Source organism: Pteropus vampyrus, unplaced genomic scaffold (assembly GCF_000151845.1).
Source record: "Pteropus vampyrus isolate Shadow unplaced genomic scaffold, Pvam_2.0 Scaffold86, whole genome shotgun sequence".
In the NCBI taxonomy this organism is placed as follows: Eukaryota; Metazoa; Chordata; class Mammalia; order Chiroptera; family Pteropodidae; genus Pteropus; species Pteropus vampyrus.
Window position 1 is genome coordinate 3475837 of NW_011888867.1, and position 23144 is coordinate 3498980.

At 41.6% G+C, this 23144-nt stretch overlaps 1 protein-coding gene across 1 annotated transcript in view; it reads right to left on the reverse strand.

Moving 5' to 3' along the window:
• VPS13D (vacuolar protein sorting 13 homolog D) overlaps positions 1 to 23144 on the reverse strand; it is a 226076-nt gene that overhangs the window by 90376 nt on the left and 112556 nt on the right. Inside the window, exons 56-64 of the mRNA XM_023532655.1 lie at positions 21646 to 21754; positions 16972 to 17135; positions 15904 to 16012; positions 13583 to 13762; positions 11707 to 11823; positions 10759 to 10908; positions 6348 to 6497; positions 5333 to 5429; positions 3206 to 3354 (exon numbers count right to left, since the gene is read on the reverse strand). Coding sequence (XP_023388423.1) covers positions 3206 to 3354; positions 5333 to 5429; positions 6348 to 6497; positions 10759 to 10908; positions 11707 to 11823; positions 13583 to 13762; positions 15904 to 16012; positions 16972 to 17135; positions 21646 to 21754 — 1225 coding nt within the window. The remainder of the gene's footprint in view (positions 1 to 3205; positions 3355 to 5332; positions 5430 to 6347; positions 6498 to 10758; positions 10909 to 11706; positions 11824 to 13582; positions 13763 to 15903; positions 16013 to 16971; positions 17136 to 21645; positions 21755 to 23144) is intronic.

Genomic DNA, 23144 nt, shown 5'->3' on the forward strand with positions numbered 1-23144 from the left:
AATTCATTCTTTAAAGGTTTATTTATGGTACACAGAGACTGTTTATGTGGAGCAGGGTACTTGCCCATTTTCCTCTTGGGACGGTGTTTAAAACCTCAGGGATATTTCCCTCCCTGGCACTTTCTGAAATACAATTAACAATACTGGATCTTTTTTCCTTGAACAAATCTGGTTTTTATTTAGGAAGGGGAGGAAAAAAGTAAAGGGTCTGAAGTTTCCCAACAAATTATTTCAAGCCTTTGAGAAGACAGTTTTAGGCTTTTTAAATAGCGTCTTTGTTTGAAATTCCCCCTCCCCCACCCTCTTGCTCTCCGACCATTAAAATGTGGGTTTTCTTCCAAACTAGATTGCTCAATTAAAGCCCTTCTTTTGTGATACCCCAATGCTCTAAATGGGAAAAGGACTGCTGTAGGCCACCTTGTGAAACCTTTTCAAGGCCCCTGGCCTCTTTTGATCTTTAAAAAAACCCAGAAGAACACAGGAGCTGGCTCCCTGGCTCCCTGGCTCCCTGGCTCCCTGGCATTTCGCTGATGCTCTTCTACTCTCCTAAGACACAAAGCCGGGAGGAGAATGGCGAGAATGGGGGGAGGGGAGGAATGCCCTGCTTTCGACTCTGCATTTGCGAAATGGAACTATTACTATCTCCCCGTCTTCCATCGCAGGGTAAGGAACCCGGCTGAGATAGCAGATGCGAAACTGCTCCGAGCCCTTCGGAACAGACACTGAACCGGGCAATAACGTATCCCCAGTGGAAACCCTGAGGCTTCTGACAGCCTCGCTTCTGGCGTGGAGTCAAGGGAATCAAGATAATTATTCCTTCGGTACCACAGACACGGCTACCCTTAGTCAGACTCCTGTGATTCCTGTTCCGGGATGGGGACGCCACTGCCTAAGCACAGACGTTCGGCCATTGTGTCTTCATCTCAAAGAGCATACTGCTCCTCCTAAGAGCGACTAATGACGGGATACTACGCTGTTAGAAAACTCTTTGAATAAGTGACATTATTTTATGAGTCCCAGACTCCACTTAGAGAACTCACGGCACAGTAAAACGGTGACTTCCACAAGCTGAGAATGTAACTCTGAGGTCCCAACTCTGAGGTTCCCAGCACCCTGCCTGAAGTATTAGCGTGCCCCGGTCAGGGCACTGCTCCACTGAACTTGCTTAACAATCGGTTGAAAATATCTTGAAAATGTTCCTTAAACATAGTGCCAAATGAAACATTCGCCTTAAATGACTCTGGGTCTGTCGCATGCAGAGCGTGCACGCCAGCGCCAACCGTGTGCGGGGCCCTGGAGCTGCCTCAGCTGGAGAAAATGACTCTGCCTGTGTCAGTCCGGGGTGAGTTTTCTGCTAGGAGCAATTTGAAAGGAATATTTAGGTGTCTGTGTTAGTGAGATGATTTAAAAAACAAGAAGTCCTTAACTCGCAGGAAATGCCTCACACTGGTTTGCTGGGCGAGTGCCAAGTGTTCTGGGGGAATATATATTTTATCAAACAACCCGTCCCAAAGGGTCACGTAAGTCAAGTGGATACTTGTGGATATTAGCAAGATAGTGGTTTTCCCATGGTTTTCCCCCCGACTCCCATGCTAATTATAAATATCTTCGGTCTCCTGGGAAACATGAAATTAAAGCAAATTGAGCAGACAGGATAGCCCGTGAGGAAGGGTACCCTGCACTGTTCTCAGGATGGCCGCGGGGGCAGTCGACGCCCCCCTGGTGTGGCCAGCGGCCCGCCGCTCGGCCCGCGGCCGCCTCAGCGAACCGGCCACCCTTGCCCCGTCCTTATCCAAACACAATCTGAAGTTGACCAGACTACTGTCTCGTTACCTGTAAGTCTATTTCAGAAGTGGTGAGCTGGCAAACTGTGGACCACATGAGGCCCACACATGTGTTTTGTTAGGCCCGCAAGGTTTAAAAAAAAACACAAAAAACTCAAATTCGTTGCCAATGTTTAAAAACCAGGAGATTCCACATAAAAATCCAGATTTCCGGCTTCACTTAAAAAATCTGAAGCTCTGGCAACCCTGGGTTCGCATTCCCCCGTGACCCTGACCGGCTGGCGCTGAGCTGCGCTGCGCCCCCGCAGGTGAAGCGGGCATACCCCGTGGCCACGGTCCCCACGGCCTGCTTTCCCTACTCACATTGCTGGCACAGCCCCTGCAGGCATCTGAATGTATGATTCCAGGTTTATTGCTTATTTGTTCATTCTCTGGCTAATCCTATTCAAAGAGAGAGACCATCCTGGAGCATCTTAAAGGAAGCAGAAGTGGGTGGTGGAAAAGCCTTAGGCTGGAGGTTAGGAGAGTGGGTGCCTTGATGATCATCATCAAGTGCAACAGAAGAAAAGGCCAGAAGCAGTGGGTACACCTGACGGAGGTGGATTTACACTCGACCTAAGGAAAGACTCTAGCGATCACCTGACTTCTCCTCCTGCTATCACTACCCACACGGGCTCGAGAGACACAACACTTCCAACTCCAGCATCCTTGTTCAGTGCGCGAGGGGACCACCTGAGGGCTGCTGTGCCCCTAAAATTCTCTGACTCCTCATGTTCTAGTGGGGCCGCACGGTATAGAAGAAAAACAGAGAGGGAGACTTTAGAGACCGACAGGCTTAGATTCGAATCTCAGCCCCACCCTTTATTTAAAATAGATTTTATTGCAGAAAATGAAGATGGTATTCAGACTGGATCTGTCGGGCACGCATAGGGGTAGGCGAGGCCGCATCTTTGTGCGTAGTGGGTATGTGGCTGAGTCCTCCCTGAAGGTGGCAGACATTTCTAATGTCGGCCATTCAAGATGAGGCGGACACTGAGAGACTGGGAGGACAGGCAGATCCTGGGCACAGAAGGGAGACACTGCCTTGGTTTGTAGCTTCCCTCCTGAGTCTGGGAGGAGCCCCAGGAAGGAGGCGTTCACCTCACTGAGATGAGCCAAGAGCTGAGGAGAGGGGACGGGTCCTAATGTAATTCTGTGTTTGCTCTTTTGTTACTCCTTAATCTTTAGCAAAGTCATACTTAAACACTAAAAAAAAAAAGACACATGCTTCTATATATAATGAGTCAATAGACCCTCTAAAAAATGAAACCTGTAAAAATATCTGCTATAAATGACATCGGACAGAGAAAGCAAATAATAAACACACTCATCCTTATCTAAGGAAAAGTCATTTTTAAAAACTTGTCCAGACATCAACTCACCTTAAGATCCAGAGGTAGCTTGTTGGAGGTGAACACACTCAGCTTGATCTGGGGAATGCTGATTTTAAGATTTTCAAAGTAGTATCGAATTGGTGTTCCGCCTTGCTCAACTGTTTTTTCGTGGAGGTTTTCGTCATATTTTTCCACCTCTGGTACAAAGGTAGAATTGTTTAATAAAAAATTGAATCTCCTGAAGTGTCATGATTTAAATATTTGATTCACAGTTTTAAAAATTCATTAAAAAGGTAAACATCTATCTCTCTAATTTAGTTTTTCAGGGTTCAGTAATATCTACAGTATCCTGATGATGCCATTTCCTTTTAAAAGCAGATCTGTTTCATGTTGTTTATGAAAAAAGCACAACAGCTTAATCTTTTGATTTGTGGCTCCATATCATCTGGCAGATATCAACTTGGGAAAAAATAACCCAGGTGGGAACGCCAGAGGTCATGGGCGTGTCTGCTGGCAATGAGCTTTCCAGAAACTGTGTTGTTGTTGTTGCTATTATTATTATAAATGACCTAGATTTTCTGAATTTATTTCATAAGATGATATTCAAATACGTACTTGGAGTGGAGTTTATCTGAATCATAATGAACAACATGACCAATAAATAATGAATGTGAACAAAACATAAGGCCTTAAAAAGAAACAGACTGCAGGCTGTAAAGAACCGACTTTATGACAAGAAGCACCCTCTCTCCCCAAAGGGTGGCCGTCCTCTAAACAGCACCATTGAGGCATGCATTTTACTTATTCTCTCGTGAAGTAAAAAGGATTAACATGGGCTAAAACACAGCAGTGTGCTCTCTGACTTGATACTGTACCCCACCCGTTTGGGCAGCTTATTTTCACGTGGCTTCATGTGCCTTAGAAATAAAACCAAAAGGACTGTACATATCTACTTATCGAACAAATTTATACCATAAGCTATTGTAGCTCCATTTAGAGAAAAAAGGAAATAGGTTAAAAAAAAAAAAAAGATATTGTTATAGAAACCTGTTTATCTGTATTCAGGAAACAGAAACAGCTAAAGAAGGCAGAAGATACAGTCTAATGAAAGGCAGGCGAGGATTTTACAGAAGGCTAATTCACTCACTATACAATGCTGGGGGAGAAATTTATCTAGAGAAACTTACAAGAAAAGCATATCCAATCAAATCTGAAGTAAATTCTCAGGAAGATACCGAAAGAGAAAGGCTACCTGGCAGGCAGGCTCTCCAGTGGCTGTCTACATGAAAATAAACTGGCATTCCGACCCGAAGTGGAAAACACAGCATTTAACAGACAGCATCTTGCTCTTGGTCCCAAATACACTAAAAATTTTAAGTCTCGGATAAAAAAGGGCTAAACTATTTCTCGTGCATTGTGTGTATGTATGTACACATGTATGCACATCCGGGTGATTTTTTTTTTCTCTAGCTAACATGGGCAATAAACATAAAAATCTCGATCTTCTCATTTCTTCAGGCTTAATATCTACTTTAGTCTTCAAAAGACTAAGTGTTACTGACTTCAATTCATTCTAGGCTCTAGATACAGTCTTGCACAGGCCACAGTGAGGGATCTAAAAAGAGACAATGCCTGTTATTTCTGTAGCACTGCCAGAAAAGGCTTTCGGCAGTCCTTCTTACTCCCCTCCCCGAAGTAAAGGAACTAAAAACCTGAAAGGCATAAGGGTATGAATGTCAAAAGGTAAGGAGTTAAAGCCAGCCCATTTTTTTCCTCAACTAAACCAAAGAGAACCGCCAAAGGGAGTTCTGATTCTTGGCCCTGAGTCTGTTTAATAAACACAGGTTAGGAAACAAGGTGGTTTGCTGAATAACAAGCAACGTTTCCGTTATCCTAAAGCAGGTGAATCAAAAAATACAAAACACAGAGGAACAGCGTACTGGCATTCTGGGGCACCTCCGGGCGGCTTCCTTCATGTACGGATAGACCTCAATCTGTCAACAAGCAGTACTTTGAAAGAAAACAACTGAAACACAAACCTTAGCTTCCTAGCTCGGGCTATGAAGTGGAAAGGGGGCTAGTCAGGTACCCCAAAATACCTATTTTCACAAGCAGACTAGAAAATGCCATCCTCGGGCCAATTCCCGGAGACAAACCTAGAACGTTCAACATTACCTGATTCCGCTTGATCGTAGCCAAAGAAACTTAGCAGCTTGAGGAGCAGTTTCTCCTCAATTTGCACCGTGAATCTCTGAGCTGTGATCATCAGATGCTAGAGATAAAGAAACGCTGATAAAGAAATTGTGATGGGTGAACACCAGAAAAAACTTTCATTAAATGTTGCTGCGCCATTGAGAAGGCCTCAGTGACGGGACACGGTTTCTTTACTCATGCGATGTTATAGTCAGATAGCCAAATTATTTCTGGCTCACCTCTCTATCTACATTGTTACAATTAGCCAAAACGTTTAGATGTTTAGTAGACAATTCCCCACCGTAGTGTTTGGTTCCCAGGGTGCCTGTGTCATGTTAGTCAGGATGACACGTTCAGACGCCCTGCGGTGGTGAACTTTGCAGACTGAACTCACATGGTGGCGGCTAGTTTAAGGAGCAGCACGACTGGGCTTGTGGAGTTGAGGGCCACGTGCAGGCTTGACCTCATCGACACCGGTGATAAAGGACCAGAAATACGAGAAGCAATCCCTTAGCTCCTACCTTTCTAGAATTTGCTGCTGTAACAGCTCCTTGTACATGGAGAGTTCTCCAAGAAAGAAAGTTTATCACTTTGGACTGTCTATCTTAGTAAATGGTGTGGTATTTTATATAAGGGATGTCCCGACCACCCCTTTTCCAATAGTCTCTGGGTGACTCGATTTTAATGACCTATCTGCGTTAGGTCATTAAAATGCCTGGTCCTGATCAATCTAGAAGATGCTACGCTTTCCTACAGAGAATTCGCTCTGCGGAATACTGACTGCGGCCCCTGTGGATTCAGTACTACCACCTGCAAGGTCACCGGACACACAATTGAGAATGTCGGGTGCTAAGAGGAGTGCTTGTCAATTCCTCTGCACCATGTGTTAAGTCACGTGTGACTCAGCCCCCAAGGACCATCTGCACCCGCCCCCTGCACTGCAGCCATGACGCTCGGCTGTGAGGGGACACACGAACCGCGCCCAGTCCACGCCCACCTTGTAGATGTTGGTCAGTGCACTCTTACTGGGGAGCTCCACTGCGTTCACCTGCACGGCAGGGCCTGTCTCAATGGCCTCATTCTCATTGCTCAGGGGAGTCACATAGAGCATGAAAGGCTGCGTGGTACCGATGAGCTGATTGTCCACCTAGGACGTGAAAAGGCAGGGAACAAAACAAAAACAGACCAGTGGCTCAGTTCTCGCTTTGACCTCTGAGTGGGGTCTCATAATACGGAGGCCGCTCAGAACGTACCCTCGCCACCTGACTCTATCTCAACAGCAGTTGGAAAAATATATTCTCACTGAAGACCGGCGAGAATAATAGCATTTCGATCTCGGCGGAGGCTGGCAAGGAGAAGGATCCCAGGAATGATGTTAAGAGAGAGGAGTTGTTTTGACAGCATGACAACAGAACTCTGGCAAAAAGCATCAAAATGAACTTTTTCAGAACTCTAAAAGTTCGTCAAAGGTTTGTAACAATCTCGAAATCGTTTGTCAGAGAAAATTAGTTAAGACTCAGGAAGAACAGTGAGCTCTGTGGCATTTTCACTTGTCATTCTCATTCACCCTTCTTTGGTCCACAGTGACCTCAAACACCAACAGCTCTGCAATCAAGAACACAACAGCCTGGCGGGAGGAGTCTGCAGCTCCCCCCAAAAGCTCCACTCTACTAGAGAACTGTCAATTTTCTGACTTGTCTGGCACCTCTTCCTTTCTTGATATTGATAATTGGTGCTTTCTCTTTTTTCTCCTGATCAGATTGATCCTCTCAAAGAATCACTTTTGATTTTTTTCTACAATAGCTGCTGGTTTCTATTCTACTGATTTCCATTGAGATCTTTATTATTTCCTTTCTTATGCTTATTTTGTTGTTGTTTAAGCAGCTTTAGCAGCATCCCACAAATTTTGATATGTTGTTTTCACTTTCATTCAGTTCACAATGTTTTCTGCTTTCTGCTTTGATTTCTTCTTTGATCTACAGGTTATTCAGAAGTATATTATTTCGTTTCCAAATATTTGGGGGATTTTCCTAACCGTTTCCCCTTATATCTACTTTAATTCCATTGGGATCAAAGAGCCTATTCTCTGTGACTTGAACCCTTTTAAATTTGTTGAGAACTGCTTTATGGTCCCAATGTGGTCCAAAAACATATTTTGGACATGTTTCATGTGCACTTGAGAAGAATCTGTTTTCTGCTGTTGCTAGGTGGAGTGCTGTATAAATATCAATTAGGTCTAGTTCGCTGGTAGTGCTGTTCAAATCTAGTACATCTTTGATGACTTTCTGCTTCTTTGTTCTATCGATTATTCAGAGAGTGGTAATGAAATCTTCTATTATAATTGTGTATTTGTCTATTTCTTCTTTTGGTTCTATCAGTTTTTGTTTCATATATTTGGAAGCTCTATAGAAACATTCAGGATAGAAATATCCTCTTAATTAACTGTCTCACTAGTTTTGAGTACTCTGATTAAGATATACCTTGGTTTTCCTTCATGCAGTGTGTGTGTGTGTGTTTAGGTTTGAGTTTGAGTTGCTATTTTGAGTTTATAGTTTTCATTAAGTTTGGAAAATTTATGGCCAAATTTCTTCAAATAATTTTTCTGTCCCCTTCTTTCTCTTGTCCTTTGGGAACTCTAATTATCCATATATTAGGTTGCTCGAAGTTGTCCCAAAGGTAACAGATACTGTTTTCTTTCAGGGGGGGATTACAGGTATACCTCAGACACTGTACATATGGTTCCAGACCAACTGTGATAAAGCAAATGTCGTAATAAAGTGAGTCACATGAATTTTTTGGTTTCTCAGTGCACATAAGTGTGAATGAGCTTAGATCTAAAACAACAATGTACATACCTTAATGAAAGAAGGTATGTACATTGCTAAAAAACACTAACCATCATCTGAGCGTTTAGCGATTTGCTTGGTGGAGGGTCTTGCCTCGATGTTGACGGCTGCTGATTGGTCAGGGTAGTGGTTGCTGAAGGCTGGGTGGCTGTGGCCAATGTCTTAAAAGAGGACAACAACAGTCTGCCTCATCAATGGACTCTACAGTCTCTGTAGCACACGATGCTGTTTGATAGAATTTTACCTACAGAACTCCTTTCAAAATTGGGGTCAATTCTCTCAAAACTTGCAATTGCTGTATCAACTGAGTATATGTAATATTCTAAATCTTTTGTTGTCATTTCAACAATCTTCACAGCATCTTCATCAGGAGCAGTGTCTATCTCAAGAACCCACTTTGCTCATTCATAAGAAGCAACTCCTTATTCGTTCTAGTTTTATCGTACGAGTGCAGCAATTTGAACACATTTTCAGGCTTCATTTCTAATTCTAGTTCTCTTGCTATTTCCACTACATCTGCAGTTAACTTCCTCCATTGAATGAAGTCTTGTACCCCTTGAAGTCATACATGAGGGTTGGAATCAACTTCTTCCAAACTCTTGTTAATGTTGCCATTTTGACCTCTTTCCATGAATCATGAATATTCTTTATGGCAGGGGTCCCCAACCACTGGGCCATGGACCAGTACCAGTCGATGGCCTGTTGAGAACCAGGCCACACAGCAGGTGAGCAGCAGGCCAGCAAACAAAGCTTCGGTTGTATTTGTAGCCGCTCCCCAGTGCCAGCATCACCGCCTCGGCTCCATCTCAGATTATCGGGCATTAGATTCTCATAGGAGCACTGGTCCCTGGTACCAAAAAGGTTGGCCCACTGCTTTATGGCATCTAGAATGGTGAATCCTTTCCAGACGATTTTCAATGTACTTTGCCCAGATCCATCAGAGGGATCACTATCTATGGCAGCTATAGCTTTACAAAATGTATTTCTTAAACAGTAAGACTTGAAAGTCAAAACGACTCCTTGATGCATGGGCATGGGCTGCAGAACGGGTGTTGTGTTCATTCACAGGTGTGAAAACATTCATCTCATCGTATGTCTCCATCAGAGCTCTTGGGTGGCTGGGTGCACTGTCAATGAGCAAAAATATTTTTAAAAGGAATCTTTTCTTCTGAGTAGTAGATCTCAACAACGGGCTTAAAATATTCAGCAAACCATGCTGTAAACCATGCTGTCATCTAGGCTTTGTTGTTCCATTTACAGAGCACAGGCAGAGTAGACTGAGCATAATTCTTAAGGGCCCTGGATTTTCAGAATGGTAAATGAGCATTAGCCCCTAACGAAAGAGTCAACCTATCTTTTGAAGCTTTGAAGGCAGACACTGACTTCTTCTCTCTAGCTATGAAAGCTCTAGATGGCATTTTCTTCCAATATTAAGTTGTTTTGTTTACACTGAAAGTCCGTTGTTTAGTGTAGCCACCTTGATTAACTATCTTAGCTAGATCTTCTGGACAACTTGCTGCATCTTCTATGTCTATGTTACGGAGATGGTTTCTTTCCTCAACCTCTGCCAGAGAGTTAGGGCCTTGCTCTTGATTAGGCTTTGGCTTAAGAGAATGTTGTGGCTGGTTTGATATTCCATCCCGATCATTAAAACTTTCTCCATGTCGAGCATTAAGGCTGTTTTGTTTTCTTATCATTTGTAGCTCTTTTAATTTCCTTCGGGAATGTTCTCTTTGCATTCACAACTTGGCCGTTTGGTGCAAGAGGCCTAGTTTTCACTCATCTCAGCTTGTGGCACGCCTTCCTCACCAGGCTTAATTATGTCTAGCTTTTGATTTAAAGTGAGAGACATGTGACTCTTCCTTTCACTTGCACACTTAGAAGCCATTATAGGGTTATTACTTGACCTAATTTCAGTATTGTTCTGTCTCAGGGAAGAGGGAGAGAGACACGGAAATGGCCATTTGGTTGAGCGGTCAGAATACGACACTTATCAATTAAGCATGCATTCTTATACGAGAGTGGTTCGTGGCACCCCAAAACAATTACAACAGTAACATCAAAGACCGCTGATCACAGATCATCATAACAAATGTAACAGTAACGAAAAAGTTTAAAATCTTGTGAGAATTAGCAAAATGTGATACAGAGACATGGAGTGAGCAAATGCTGTTGGAAAAATGGTGCCGACAGATATGCTCAATGCAAGGTTACCACGAACCTTCAATTTGTAAAAACGCAATACTTGTGACGCGTAATAAAGCGAAGCACAATAAAATGAGGTATGACTGTTTTTCTACGTATTTCAATTTGGACATTTCTACTGTCATGTCTCCAAGTTCTCTAAACTTTTGTTTTCTGCAATGGTCATGTGCTATTCATTAAATCCAGTGTATTTTTCATTTCATTTTAATCTTTAGAAGTTTGATTTGAGTTTTTTATATCTTCCACATCTCTAGCTTTCTGCCAAAGCACTGAAGTGTTTAGAACATCAAACAATGGATCTGGCTGGGTGTTCAGCAAGAACACAAGATTGACAAGTTCTGAACCCCCGCCCCTTACCTGCACATCCTGTATGCTGAGTTCGAGCATGTGACTGGTTGCCAGCTGTGTATAGTGCACGTTGATTCCTGTAAGACTTGCAAAGACCAGTTCCTCTGGAACTTTATTAATTAAGGACAACCCAATTCCACCTTCCAACTTCACAAGCACCTGAAAGGAAACCAAAATATGACACACTTGACATTTAAAACAGAGCTCAAGGTGGCCAAGAGAATACAAGGAAATAAATGGCTTTAAATACCTCTACTGTACCTCTGAGCAGATGAAACCCTCTGAGGAGAGTCATATTATTCACCCTAATGGCTCAAATTCTGTCATCTCCCCACCCCGACCGGAACCCCAGTCTGACATGGTAATACCTCAGTCAGGGCACTGATGATATTCTGTATTTCACTACAGGAAAATAATAGTTTGGGAATCTTTTTCTCTATTTGGGGTGCAAGCTCATAATAAGTTATTCACTGAACTACCATAATATCCAACACACTGCTTTACAGATAGGTCTTTGATTTTTAAAAAAATCACTGAATAAATATGAAATAAGTGTGCTTTTTCGTGTTCATCTCATGTTCTTTTTTAAACTTTACACTTTCTTCCCAAATCCCAAACAGGCAGAGGGGAAGGAAGATGTCACAGGCAACTGGGGCCCCCCAAAAATCTATTTTGATTATTCTCTACCTTCGGTCCAGTTAAAGTCAGAGAGTTTAGCTTTCTTTACTGCCATCTTATTTTAGCAACATCTGCTACGTTCTGATTCAACGGTAGCCTGTCGCTTAGCTAACATATTCACACATTCATGCTGTGATAATATTAAACATCATGAAGCAACATCCATATTTAGAATTCGTTGAGAGCAGAAAGAAAAGAGATCTAAACTGAGAAAACCGCAGAGCAAAATTCTAACCAAATTTATGATAAAGAAATAGACTTGCGATATTTAAAACTTACTTCCAGTTCCTGCTCTCTATCTGGATTCTTCAGTTTCTGCAGCTCTTGTTCAGTAACAGGAAGCTCATCCAATTCATATGATGAACGGTCACTTTTCCGTTGGGAGAAATCTGTGATCTGAGGTCAAATCAAACACTGCATTAAGAAGGCTCATACTTCCACAGCGAAACCTGTACCGTATCAACTGTGTCAGTCAAAACTCACTATACACTCAATAACCCGACAGAAGTTAAATGTTTCCAAAGCACCACTAAGGTAAGATTTACGGAATTGTGAAGCAAACTTGGTTTTAAGTCTACATGGCAGACAACACACTGTAGACCTGGAAAGCCTCTTCTAGTGCGATTAGGTGTCTATCTACAGGTGACCTAGAATTACAGCTCAAGTCAAAACAGGCAAAACTCAAGATCTTGCCTTGAATTTTGCCTTAAAGAGGGGTGTTTTTTTTTTTTAAAGGTATTATGGATTATGATGCCCTCTCTTGGAGCGGTCGCTGTTACACACCAACTTCTTTTTCCTTAGCTCTCTAAGAATTAAGATACGGACCTGGTAAGTCCATATCTCCAGTGCCGATCTCTCCTCTGAGCTTTACACTCATATTTATACTGACTTCTGACATGTTCATGTAGCCATCACACGCGTAATAAGCCCAAAATGTAACCCCCACTCTCCCCGGAAGCGGAAGTCTACCTTGTGTTCATTAGTTAGCGATATGGACTACCGTGCTGCTCCTGGTTGCCCAAAGGAGGACGTTGGAGGTCAATCCTGCCTCCTTCCTCTCTCTCATTCTCACCTTCACTCCATTACCAAATCTGACTGACTCTACTCCTTAATAAGCGTTCATTCCTATTCATTTCAATCATTTCTCTCCAATCTCCTAACTCCACCCCATTATTTATTCTAGTTCGGGTCATCCAAGCTCTCACCTAGACTACTGCAAGGGTCTCCTAACTGGTCTTTATCTCCAGTTTCACTCTACTCCAGTTCTCCAGACTGGAGCCAGAGTGAGTGATCTAAAATGATTTCATGTCATTCTCTGATTCCTTGTTGACACGGAAAAAAACCCAGGCTTTTAATGATCTAGCCCCTGCTTCTATCCTCAGCCTTATTTCTTAGCATACTCCATGTGCCAGTTGGGTCGCCCTCTTTTATCTCCAGGCCTTCCAACTTCCCAAATACTATATAACTTATTTGTGTTTATTGCTTATTGTTTGTCTACCTACTAGAATGTGAGCTCCAAGATGGCAGGATATTCTGTCTGTCCACTCACCAGCGTGTGCTCAGTACCTAGAACCGTGCCTGGCTCTAATATGTGCTCAAGAAATAGCTGTTGAATGAACACTCTCATCGTTAGGGCCCAGCCCTACTCCTCTCCTTCCTGATTTGGCTAGTCCTCTCAGCTAACCTTTAGATCGCAGCTTAAACATGACTTCTCTTAGGAAGCCCCTCCAGCCTCCAAATCTGGGGCTAAAAATCCTTTCCATACACCCTCCGATCCTACTTTTGTAACACAACGTTTGACTTTTCTGATGAGGGACCTCGCACCTTCTTGTTGTTAATGTTATTAATAGGTCAATCATTTAAATATATAATATGTAAGTATACTGTAATGATTGATAATATTAATATGTGCTGTTCTTGGCATTCTTTAATTTTTATATTTTATATTTTACATCATCTTACATTTACTTATACTTTAATTCTTCTAACAACTTTGTGAGGTGGGTCTTATCCCCGTTTTATAAATGAGGACACTGTATCTTCATATCCAGCATAAATAATTCAATAAATATTTGTTGAATGACTGACTAATCATTAGGGAGGGAAAAAAGCACACTGAGATTCATTCATGTCAGCTCTTAAGATAAATTATCACCTGGAGTGCTCTAGTTGGTCCGTCTGGGATGACTCTGATGGATAACATGCCAGAGCCAGGCCTCATTTTTTGGTTAATAAACTGCTGTTCAGGTAGAACTGGCCCCAAGAGCTCCATGGAAGTGTCAGGACCAAGAACAACTTCAGCCCCATCGAACAAACCAGAAAGCCCTCCTTTGGCCTAAAAGAGGGAGCAGAGATCTATTAGAAAAGGCAAAAGTAAAGGCATTGACTCTGATAATTTAACATGTCATTTGAAACAAGTTACTAAATTTAAATTCTCTTTTGAAAGGTCATAGGCAATGTATGGCAAAGCATTTACTATTTTTTCAGCTTTACAGATGAGGAAAAACAGTAGAATTAATTGGGCAAGATGGAAAGTTAGGCTACATGAATTTAAGAAATTCTGAACAAGGTAATTCTATGAATAGAGTATCCCGGTTTAATAATAACTTTTAGCCATCAGCTTTAAAAAAAATTTCCAAAAGCCCTGTTTATCTTGAGCATTCTCATTAGGGTTTGCTGAAAAATCTGAAGCATTCTGAAAATAAAACCATTATCACTATCATCAGTTTTCCAATAAGTAGTATATTTTAGAGTTGAAAACCTCCCCAAACAGCCTACTGCTAAATGATCAACCTAAACATTCAAAAGATGGTGCCTCTTCTAAAACAAAATAGGGAGCTTGGAATGTCGTCCGATGCCCAGTTACTCGGGCCTTTGCACAAGAGTACCTCCTTGCTGCATGCTCCAAGTACAATGGAAGTCTACAGGATGAGGCCTGCGGGAGGGCAAGTACAGGGCCAGAGAAGACAATGGCTAGTGTCTGGATCCCCTGTGGTAATTTTTAAATACTGAGTAATGAACAGGATACTTTGAACTGGGTTTGTAGGACAGATTTCAACATGGAGAAAGCTTTTATGACTGTTGTAAGTTTAGAAAGAAAGTGCATACACAACTTTAAATGTTAAAATGCCCTCAATTACTTTATTCAGCATAATATGATTGAAACAAGCTTATTTCCCTAACCAAAACACATTCAGCTTTACTGAATGCTGTTATTATAGGGTTATTCACAACCAAAGAAATGATAAAATAGACTCGAGAAACAACAAACACCAAAAGGGATTTTTGAGGGGTGGGAAGCGGGGTGGGGGGAGTAATGCTCTAAGAGAATCGGAATTACATGGGCTTTAGAAGCAAACCAGAAGTAAAGACAGGGTCAGACTGGGAGCCCAACAATTATAACAAGCCCTCTTTTGCCTCTAGAAGTCTGAATTGTACTGCTAATTGAAAATCACAAATCCATTCCAGATGTGTGCTTCATATAAGTAAGCAACTTGTCTTTGATGAAAAAAAGCTCAGGGCAATAGAGATAAAGAAAATAAATCTCACCAAATAGCAGTCGGAGCCTCCTGACAGTTTTGCTCACAACCCCAGATGACAACCTCCCATTATGGAAGGACAGCCTAGTGTCACCCGGAGGGACAGACATACTCAGAGCTCTCTAGCCAGGGCCTGATGTTCTAGTGTTGACTTTTGGGGTAGAACCCCACTGAGGCGGAACTACACACACAGTCACACGTGTGTTTGGCTGTAGCCCAAACCTCTGGAACACCTTCCTACCCACTCACCCTCAGACCCACGGTCTCATTCCTGGCCTGAAGCCAGAAGGGCAGAACATCCAACTCCTGGTAATTTTCCAAATACATATTTGCTTCTATAGTACTTGAGAGTCCATCATGGGTAGACTGGCTGAACAGAGGCCAGAGGAGACTGACCACAAGCAATCTCCATCGTGACGTCTGCTGTGACAACTAAATGCTTATTTGGCACCACTCAGAACGCCAAACAGAATCGGGAGCATGTGGACCGCACAGTGATTAGTCACCGTCTCAGAGGACACCTGACAAAAGTCTGGTGCAGCTGTTATAGTAACTGCATGGGCCTCGAATTAATCCATCTCACTTAGTGGTGGCCTTTTTTAGCTGACATTTCTCTTTCCTTCTTAAAATTATGTGTTATTTATGTCAAAGAAAAAAAATCCAAATAAGCCAATAAAAACAAAAATCCCACTCCTCAGAGGCAACCCACCATCCCTAACACAGTTCTTACATCTCTTCAGAAACCTTTCCCTGTAAATACACAGAGGTGCACGACAAAAGTCTCTTGACTTTCCTGATTAAAACGAGATAATACACATTTACTCCGTACTTCGTTTTGCCCATTTAACAACTTATCCCGTATATCCTAATTAACGCTTTGTTTCAAAGAAGGCTCAACCATTGCTAGCTGCTACTGTGGATGTCAAAGCCCACCCACCTGGACAACCAGCCCCCGTAGCCCGCAGGTCAGTTTCCCTTCTCGGAAGCTCCACGTCTGGGTCGTGCTTCGCCTGCGATCAGGCGTTCTTAGCATCAGCGGCTCATACCTGGGATAAGGGAAAACGCAGTGAGTCCTCTGAGTCACATACTTCAGGCCCGAAGAGCACACCAAGGTCATGGCTTCGCTCCTCTTCTTTCCAGTGTTCTCTACTCTTAAAATCTAATGGACAGTTAGCATGACTCCTACGGAAGTTAGATATCTCTTAATGAGGAAAGGGGGATAAAACAAAGTGGAAAGCCAACAAAAAGGGGGGCACAAAGTAATAGTAACACTTTAAGGATTCATTATATGTACATATTTATATATAATGGTCATTATATATAAAATAATATAGGTTCTTGCATTCTCAGTGACTAGCTGTCATGTAGTATGAGAATGGTTGTCTGCTAAACATATTTTTAAATACTTTCAACAGTCTTTGCTGTTTTATTTCCAAACACATTAGCTTCATATTGGATTGTAACTTGTTAGACATCTGAAATCATTCTGGAAGTAAATAAGGTATTACCTGAAACAAATACACTGATTTCATAGAGAAACTAAGGCACAGGCAAATAAAATAATTTATTCAAAGTTAAAGAGCTGATTTGAACCCAAGGAGTTAACCATAAGAACACATTTGATTATTCTCTAAAAAATTTATTTCTGCTTTCAAAAGATTTAATGGAATTCTTAAAATGATTTATAAAAAGAAATTGTTCACGTCTGGGGAGCAATGGTGGATGGCGGTTTGGATGAAAGAAGCATTCGATTTTCACAATATATCTTTTTATTGTTTAAATTTTTTAACATCTCCATGGGCATTTCCATAATAGCTTAAAAAAAATAAATACAGGCCCAATGCTCATATTTGGGAATGCGACAGGTTTCTGTCACTGACAAAAATACACACATAAAAATACAAATTCTTACTTCGTTTATAGACTCTCGCTTTTTGGTCTAGGTTTCCTCTGAGTCTGAATTTAAAAGCAATGAACTTGAACCCAAAGTTGCCTAGAAAATTACCTGTTGTCAGTTACAGCAGCAAGACCAGCAATATCCAAGATGGCGGACCCCTCGGTGGAGCGGGCTGCTGGGGGCCTGTTGGGGTTGTGAGGCACGGAAGAACCCTCATGGGCCAGCATGCCTGTCCCAGTCATCCTCCACAGCTGAGAACGCTTCCCTGGTTCCTGGTGGCAAACACAGAAAGAGCCATCACGTGCAGCTGCAGCCTCATACAACAGCTTCGAGAGCTTCGCACAGGGCTGAATAAGCTCCCAAGAAGAAATTGTACCAAAAGACATTTTTCCATGTCACATAAATTCTTAATTCAAATTTTCATTGTTGTTAATCCCTAGTTGGATTTAGGATGAAACATACTAAACTCCTGAACCAAACAACCAAAAATTGCAAGTGATGTAAATTTGAAAAATTTATTCTTATTCTGAACAAACTAATCAGTTGAAGTTTATTTAGCCTGTTCACTTCCATGAGCTTTATTGCTATGATAACTGCTGTTCCAGATGGTGACCCTTGGGTGCCCTTACCATAAAGAGTGATCCAACTATGCAAAGCGTGTATGATAGTCTTAATTTGTGATCACTGGTAATCCTCAGAACTGGCTGACAGCCAGAGTTTACCACACGTCTTCTCCCCTTCTGTGTTTGTGATGAAAGTATCCCATGTCGATGGTTTACACATTGATTGTATTCAAGTATTAAGTTGACTGTATTCAAGGTTATACTAAGTTGATTACTGTTAATTCTAAATATTTTCTACTTAGGAATATTTTATAAACAACACTTGGACTTCCGGGTCAATCCATGAAAGTCTATATAATCCACTACATACAAGTAATAACAGTAACAACAATAATATGATAATACTTATTGATAATTTACTATGTGCCAGCCACTGATCCATGGGACTTACATGTAGGTAGTTCATATAACCTTCAACACAATCCAGTGAGGTATATACTATTAATTATCCTTACGAATGAGAAAGTTGAGGCTTAATGAGATGAAAGAACTCCCCCATGGACACATAACTAGTAGATGGGGGATGGGGGGACAGAGATGTGAATCTCCACAGCCCGATTCCAGCGCCGACCCACACAGCCACTGTGCCATGTGGCCTTCCCAACGCGGTCCGCGTGCTTCCCCTTTGGCAGCACCTGACCATCTTTAAAACTCCTCCATGGGAACATGTAGTCCAGCCGCACCTGTCAGGATCACGTCCACTCTCAGCAGGAGGGCGCTCCTCCAGAGCAGCAGACACTTCTGGGTAGCACAAACTCCTCCACATGCTGCCCCTGCGCTGGAAAGACATCTCTGCTACCACATTCCACAGAGTCAAACGTGGAGCCAAATGGCAGGATCTGAAACCCAGCTGCACCGTTTGCTAGCTGAGTGACCCTGGACAAGCTGACTACATCTCTCAGAGTCTCTGTTTCAGGAAATAAGCTACCTCTTAGGGTTCTTATGATAAGTGCAATAGAGACAAGGCACCCTGCACATGCCTGGCACAGGGTCTAGCCCTGATAAATGTTTCCTATGTTATCATGATTACATCTCTTTACACAGCACTTTACGCTCATTATCTTAGTGGATCCTTCTCACAAACCTGGGAGGAGGAAAATGAGGCTCAGCGAGGAATGTGAACTATCAGATACATCTTTAAGTGACAAAGCCAGAACTCAAGCCTAGAAAGATATGATGCTCTTTTTACCGTGTGCTACTGCCTCCTATGTCTGCAAAGAGAGATGAAACTGAGCCGCACTTCTCCATCTGCAATCCCCACACGCTTGCTTTGTGTTCGCAGTAAGAGAATACATCTATCTGCAGCACCAAAACCACATGAAAAGCATCGCGATTATCCTGCAGATGTCCCAGACGGGGAATCAAAGCACCGATGCCCAGGTGAAATCAAGTTTTCATACACGCACTCCTCTACTGCCCGCCCATATGTACAGACTCATCATAGTTGGAAACTACCCAAATTTCCATTTAAAAACATGAGCAGCGCCATCCTCTTTCCAGCTCCCTTCCCTACTTTCCCCCACGATGAAGTCCTAAAACCTTCCAATGAGACTGCAGAAGGCAGAAGTCCACAGGGCTGTGTGGATGCGTACATGCAAAGTACAAGATGAGCGTGGAATAGCTTGCTGTGCCAGAAAGGAAGGAAGTGCTCAAGGAATAAGGGGCATATGTCAAAAAGACACAGAAGGTGAAAGGCCAAATATGAGAATTAAGCATAAAAATAAATACTGACAGTAACAGATAACTCGGTGAATAAAACAGAAACCCGTGGCGACATACACAATGCCATGGACTGAATCGTGCCCCCTATCCGCCATTCTTACATTGAAGACCTGACCAGCAGTTTTGATGGTGTTAGGAAATGGGGTCTTTGGGTGACAGTGGTTTTAGATGAGGTCATGAGGGTGGAGCTCTCCCGGTGGACTTAGTGCCCTTATGAGAAAAGACACCAAAGGGCTTGCTTTCTGCACCTCCCCTCCCGCTGCCATGTGAGGACACAGTGAGAAGGCAGAAGTCTATGCACCAGGGATCCCAAGTGGCCAGCAGTCTCGTCTTGGGCCTCCCAGCCTCAGGAACTGTGAGAACCAAGTTCCCATTGTTTAAGTCACCCAGCCTATAGTATTTTTTTTTGTGGCAGTCCAAGCTAATACATATGTAAATAAAAAATCTGATGAGGAACAGGATATTTCCATAGTCCCAAAGTACCTCTGCACAAAATATTTACTAAATACAAGAAAAAAAGAGAAACTTCAAGTCACAGTGGTGAAGGCTGGGCGATACTGCCTTAATCAAGAGCTGAAGTAAACCTCTCCAGTGACGGGATAAATCGAAATCATAGCATCACTTCTACAGAATTTCTGCCGATTTTTGAGTCTTTCAAAATGAAAAGCAAAAAAACTAAAACCAGTTTTCGTCCTTATCAAATGAAATAACTGTGAAACTGTTGTGTAAATTATAAAACCTTCTTTAAAAGACCTATTTTGTCTGCTTTCAAGGTATTTGGCCCTTGAAAATTACACATGTATTTATTATCCGTGTTTTGCTGAATACAGCTGGTGGTATCGCATCTGATAAATTGTCTCATTACTGAGTTGCTGATATGCACCCCGATATCCACACAAAGTGATCACCCTTGGAAAGTCACCTGACATCATCCCTTCCAAGGGCTCTTCTACTTGTTTTCAATTTGCTTGACTCTGTCAGAACTGCTACTTCTTTTATCTTCAGAGTATTGCTTTTCAAATTTTTCTTTTTCAAAATTCTCAATAAAAATCTCAAAACCTGCTTACTTTCAATTACTCTGCCTCCTCACCACCGTTCTCAAAGCTTATTTCTAAAATGCATCTCACAATAATTGGCACAGCCTTAAATAAGAGTGCAATAACATTTTAAAGAAATCTGAATGTGACTTGGAACCGTCATGATATAAAAATACACATGCAAGTACTGACAGAGTGAGAGATGGATGAACTTTGAAAACATCAGGCTAAGTGAAAGACGCCACTCTTAAAAGACCATTCACATGAAAGCCCAGGACAGGGAAGGCAATGGAGACGGAAAGTAGATCAGTGACTGCTGAGGGCTGGGAGGAAGCGGGTGATGGCTAAGGGATGCGGCGTTTCTTCTTGAGCTGATAAAAATGTTCAAGATAAAAATGTTCAAAAACTGAATGTGGTGATGGTTACGCCTATCTGCGGATATTCTACGAACCACTGCACTATATTTTTTAAATGGGTAACTTGTATGGTATATAAATTATATCTCAAAGAAGCCGTTAAAAAATATAAAGCTGAATTAGAAAGACATGTATTAAGGTTTCATTTGATGCAAAATTTGAAATAATTTGAACCGAACCCTCAATTAAAAATTTGATGAGTTGTGTAACCTCAAAGCCAAATGAATCATAAACAATCTACATAGTGCCACCACACGTGATGCCACTTTAGATGATAAAAAGGCATCCTCGTCAGCATTAGGGCCACTGAGGTGGTGAACAGACTTCCTCTGTCAGGGTGATTTTTGTATTATATGATTTCCACTATATGCAAAATATTCAGGAACACATCCCTCAGGTAAACGTGTTTCAAATAATTACAGCTGGTGATCTCCCTCCTCTTAAAGTGACTTCTGCACCTCTGTGTTCTCAAACATCTTTCTTTTTTGAAGTGTGAACTATTTATTACCAGTCCTTTTATCATTTGTAATATTTCTGGCCAAATTTTACTGTCTTTCTCTTTATTGCGGTCTATTAGCATAAACATTTCCCTAAACTGACTTGAAAAGAATGTCGGCAAAAAAAGGGAGAAAAAATAGTCAGTTTGATCATTTTCCCATTAACTTTAGGAAAAAGTAGATTAGGAGAGTATTCTAATAGAAAAATAGAGTGATGAAAATGACATCACAAATTTGAAAAAAAAAAAAATAAGTTCAAAAATTAAGTTCTCTGAAAAGGGCATCGAAGATGAGAAAGGGCCTGGAGTTCCTAGAGCAGGTGTCAGGGGACAGTAGGAAGAACACGGACCAGGGCTCCCACCCTGAGTGTCCTGCAGCCTGTTTCCGTTTCCCCAGCTGCAAAACGAGGGGCTGGACTAGGGGACCTGTGACCCCTCCAACGCTAAAAATTTTTTATTCTAAATCCCCAAGTTCTAAGCTCTCTTACCTTCTTCTTTAGAATGACTCTCTGTGTCTTTGGTGAGACATCCAAGACGAGCTCTGCACAGGTGATAGCCTTGTTGGAAGCCACAGGCCTTCCTGTCCCCTTCTGTAAACTAGAATTTAAAAAAAATTACTTATCTATATATTCTCACATACACATACATGTACATACATATACATGTATTCGAGTACTTATAAGCAAATACCTAAAATCTCCACTATAAGGAAGAGAACATTTTTTTAATTCTAGGAGAAGTCTGACACGAGTTGGCAGAAAGATCAAGGTTGTATTTTTACCCCGTATAGTTTGAAGATTCATTTGTCAATAAAGACACACTCTGACATTTCCCCTCTCCTGATTTTAGTGGCTTAAAATTCAGATATAAAAGGATGGCTATGTATCTTTTGAGGTCTAAAAACAAAACAAAACAAGACTAAGCCAGACATTTCAAGGGTCCAAGAATTAGGTCTGCCCTTTGCCAGGCAGAAGATGAGCATCATTGCATCCCCTAGTCTTGGCAAGAAATCAGAAGTCCCTTTAGGATGAAAAGAAAACAAAGGATTCATAATCACCTTCCTCCAATTCTACTGAGTTGTGTTTCTCTGTGGCTTAAGGATCCTAAACTTTATGAAACATTGCAACCTACACTTTGGGGTATTTCAATGAGATTTTATCTAGATTATTCTCCTGTTTCTACTAGTCTTTATCATCAAAAAAGAGGACTGATAAATTCAGAATTAAATACTAATTTTCATGGGGAAAAAAATCCTAGATTTCACTACACCAAAAGCCAAGTGACAAAAAAAAAAAAAAAGATAAATTAGATTTCAACAAAATTAAAAACTTTTGTCCTTCAAAAGACACCATCAAGAAAGCAAAGTGACAAGCCGCAATATAGAAGATATTTGCAAATCATATATCTGATATGGGATCTGTATCCATATTATATAAGGAATTCTTAAAATTCAATAATAAAAAGGCAAAAAGTCCAATTGTAAAGAATTGGACAAAGGCAAAAAATTTGAATAGACATTTCTTCAAAGATATACAAATGGCCCATGAGCACAGGAAAGGATCCTCAGCATCTTTAGTTATTAATGAAATGCAAATCAAAACCACAGTGAGATACCACCACATGCCCAGTAGGATGGCTAAAATAAACACAAACAAACAAACAACGGAAAATGAGTTGCTGAGGATGTGGGGAAACTGGAACCCTTATACACAGCTGGTGGAAACGTAAAGATTCAGCTGCTATGGAAAAAAGTATAGCAGTTCCTTGAAAAATTAAACACAGAACTACGGTGGAGCCCAGCAATTCCACTCCTAGGAATATACACAAAAGAATTAAAAACAAGTACTTAAACAAATACACATATAGGCGTGTTGACAGCAGCACTGTTCACAACAGCCAAAAGGCAGAGACAACACACACGTCCATCAATGAATGAATGGGGAAAAAATGTGGTACATACATACAATGGAATATTACTCAGCCATAA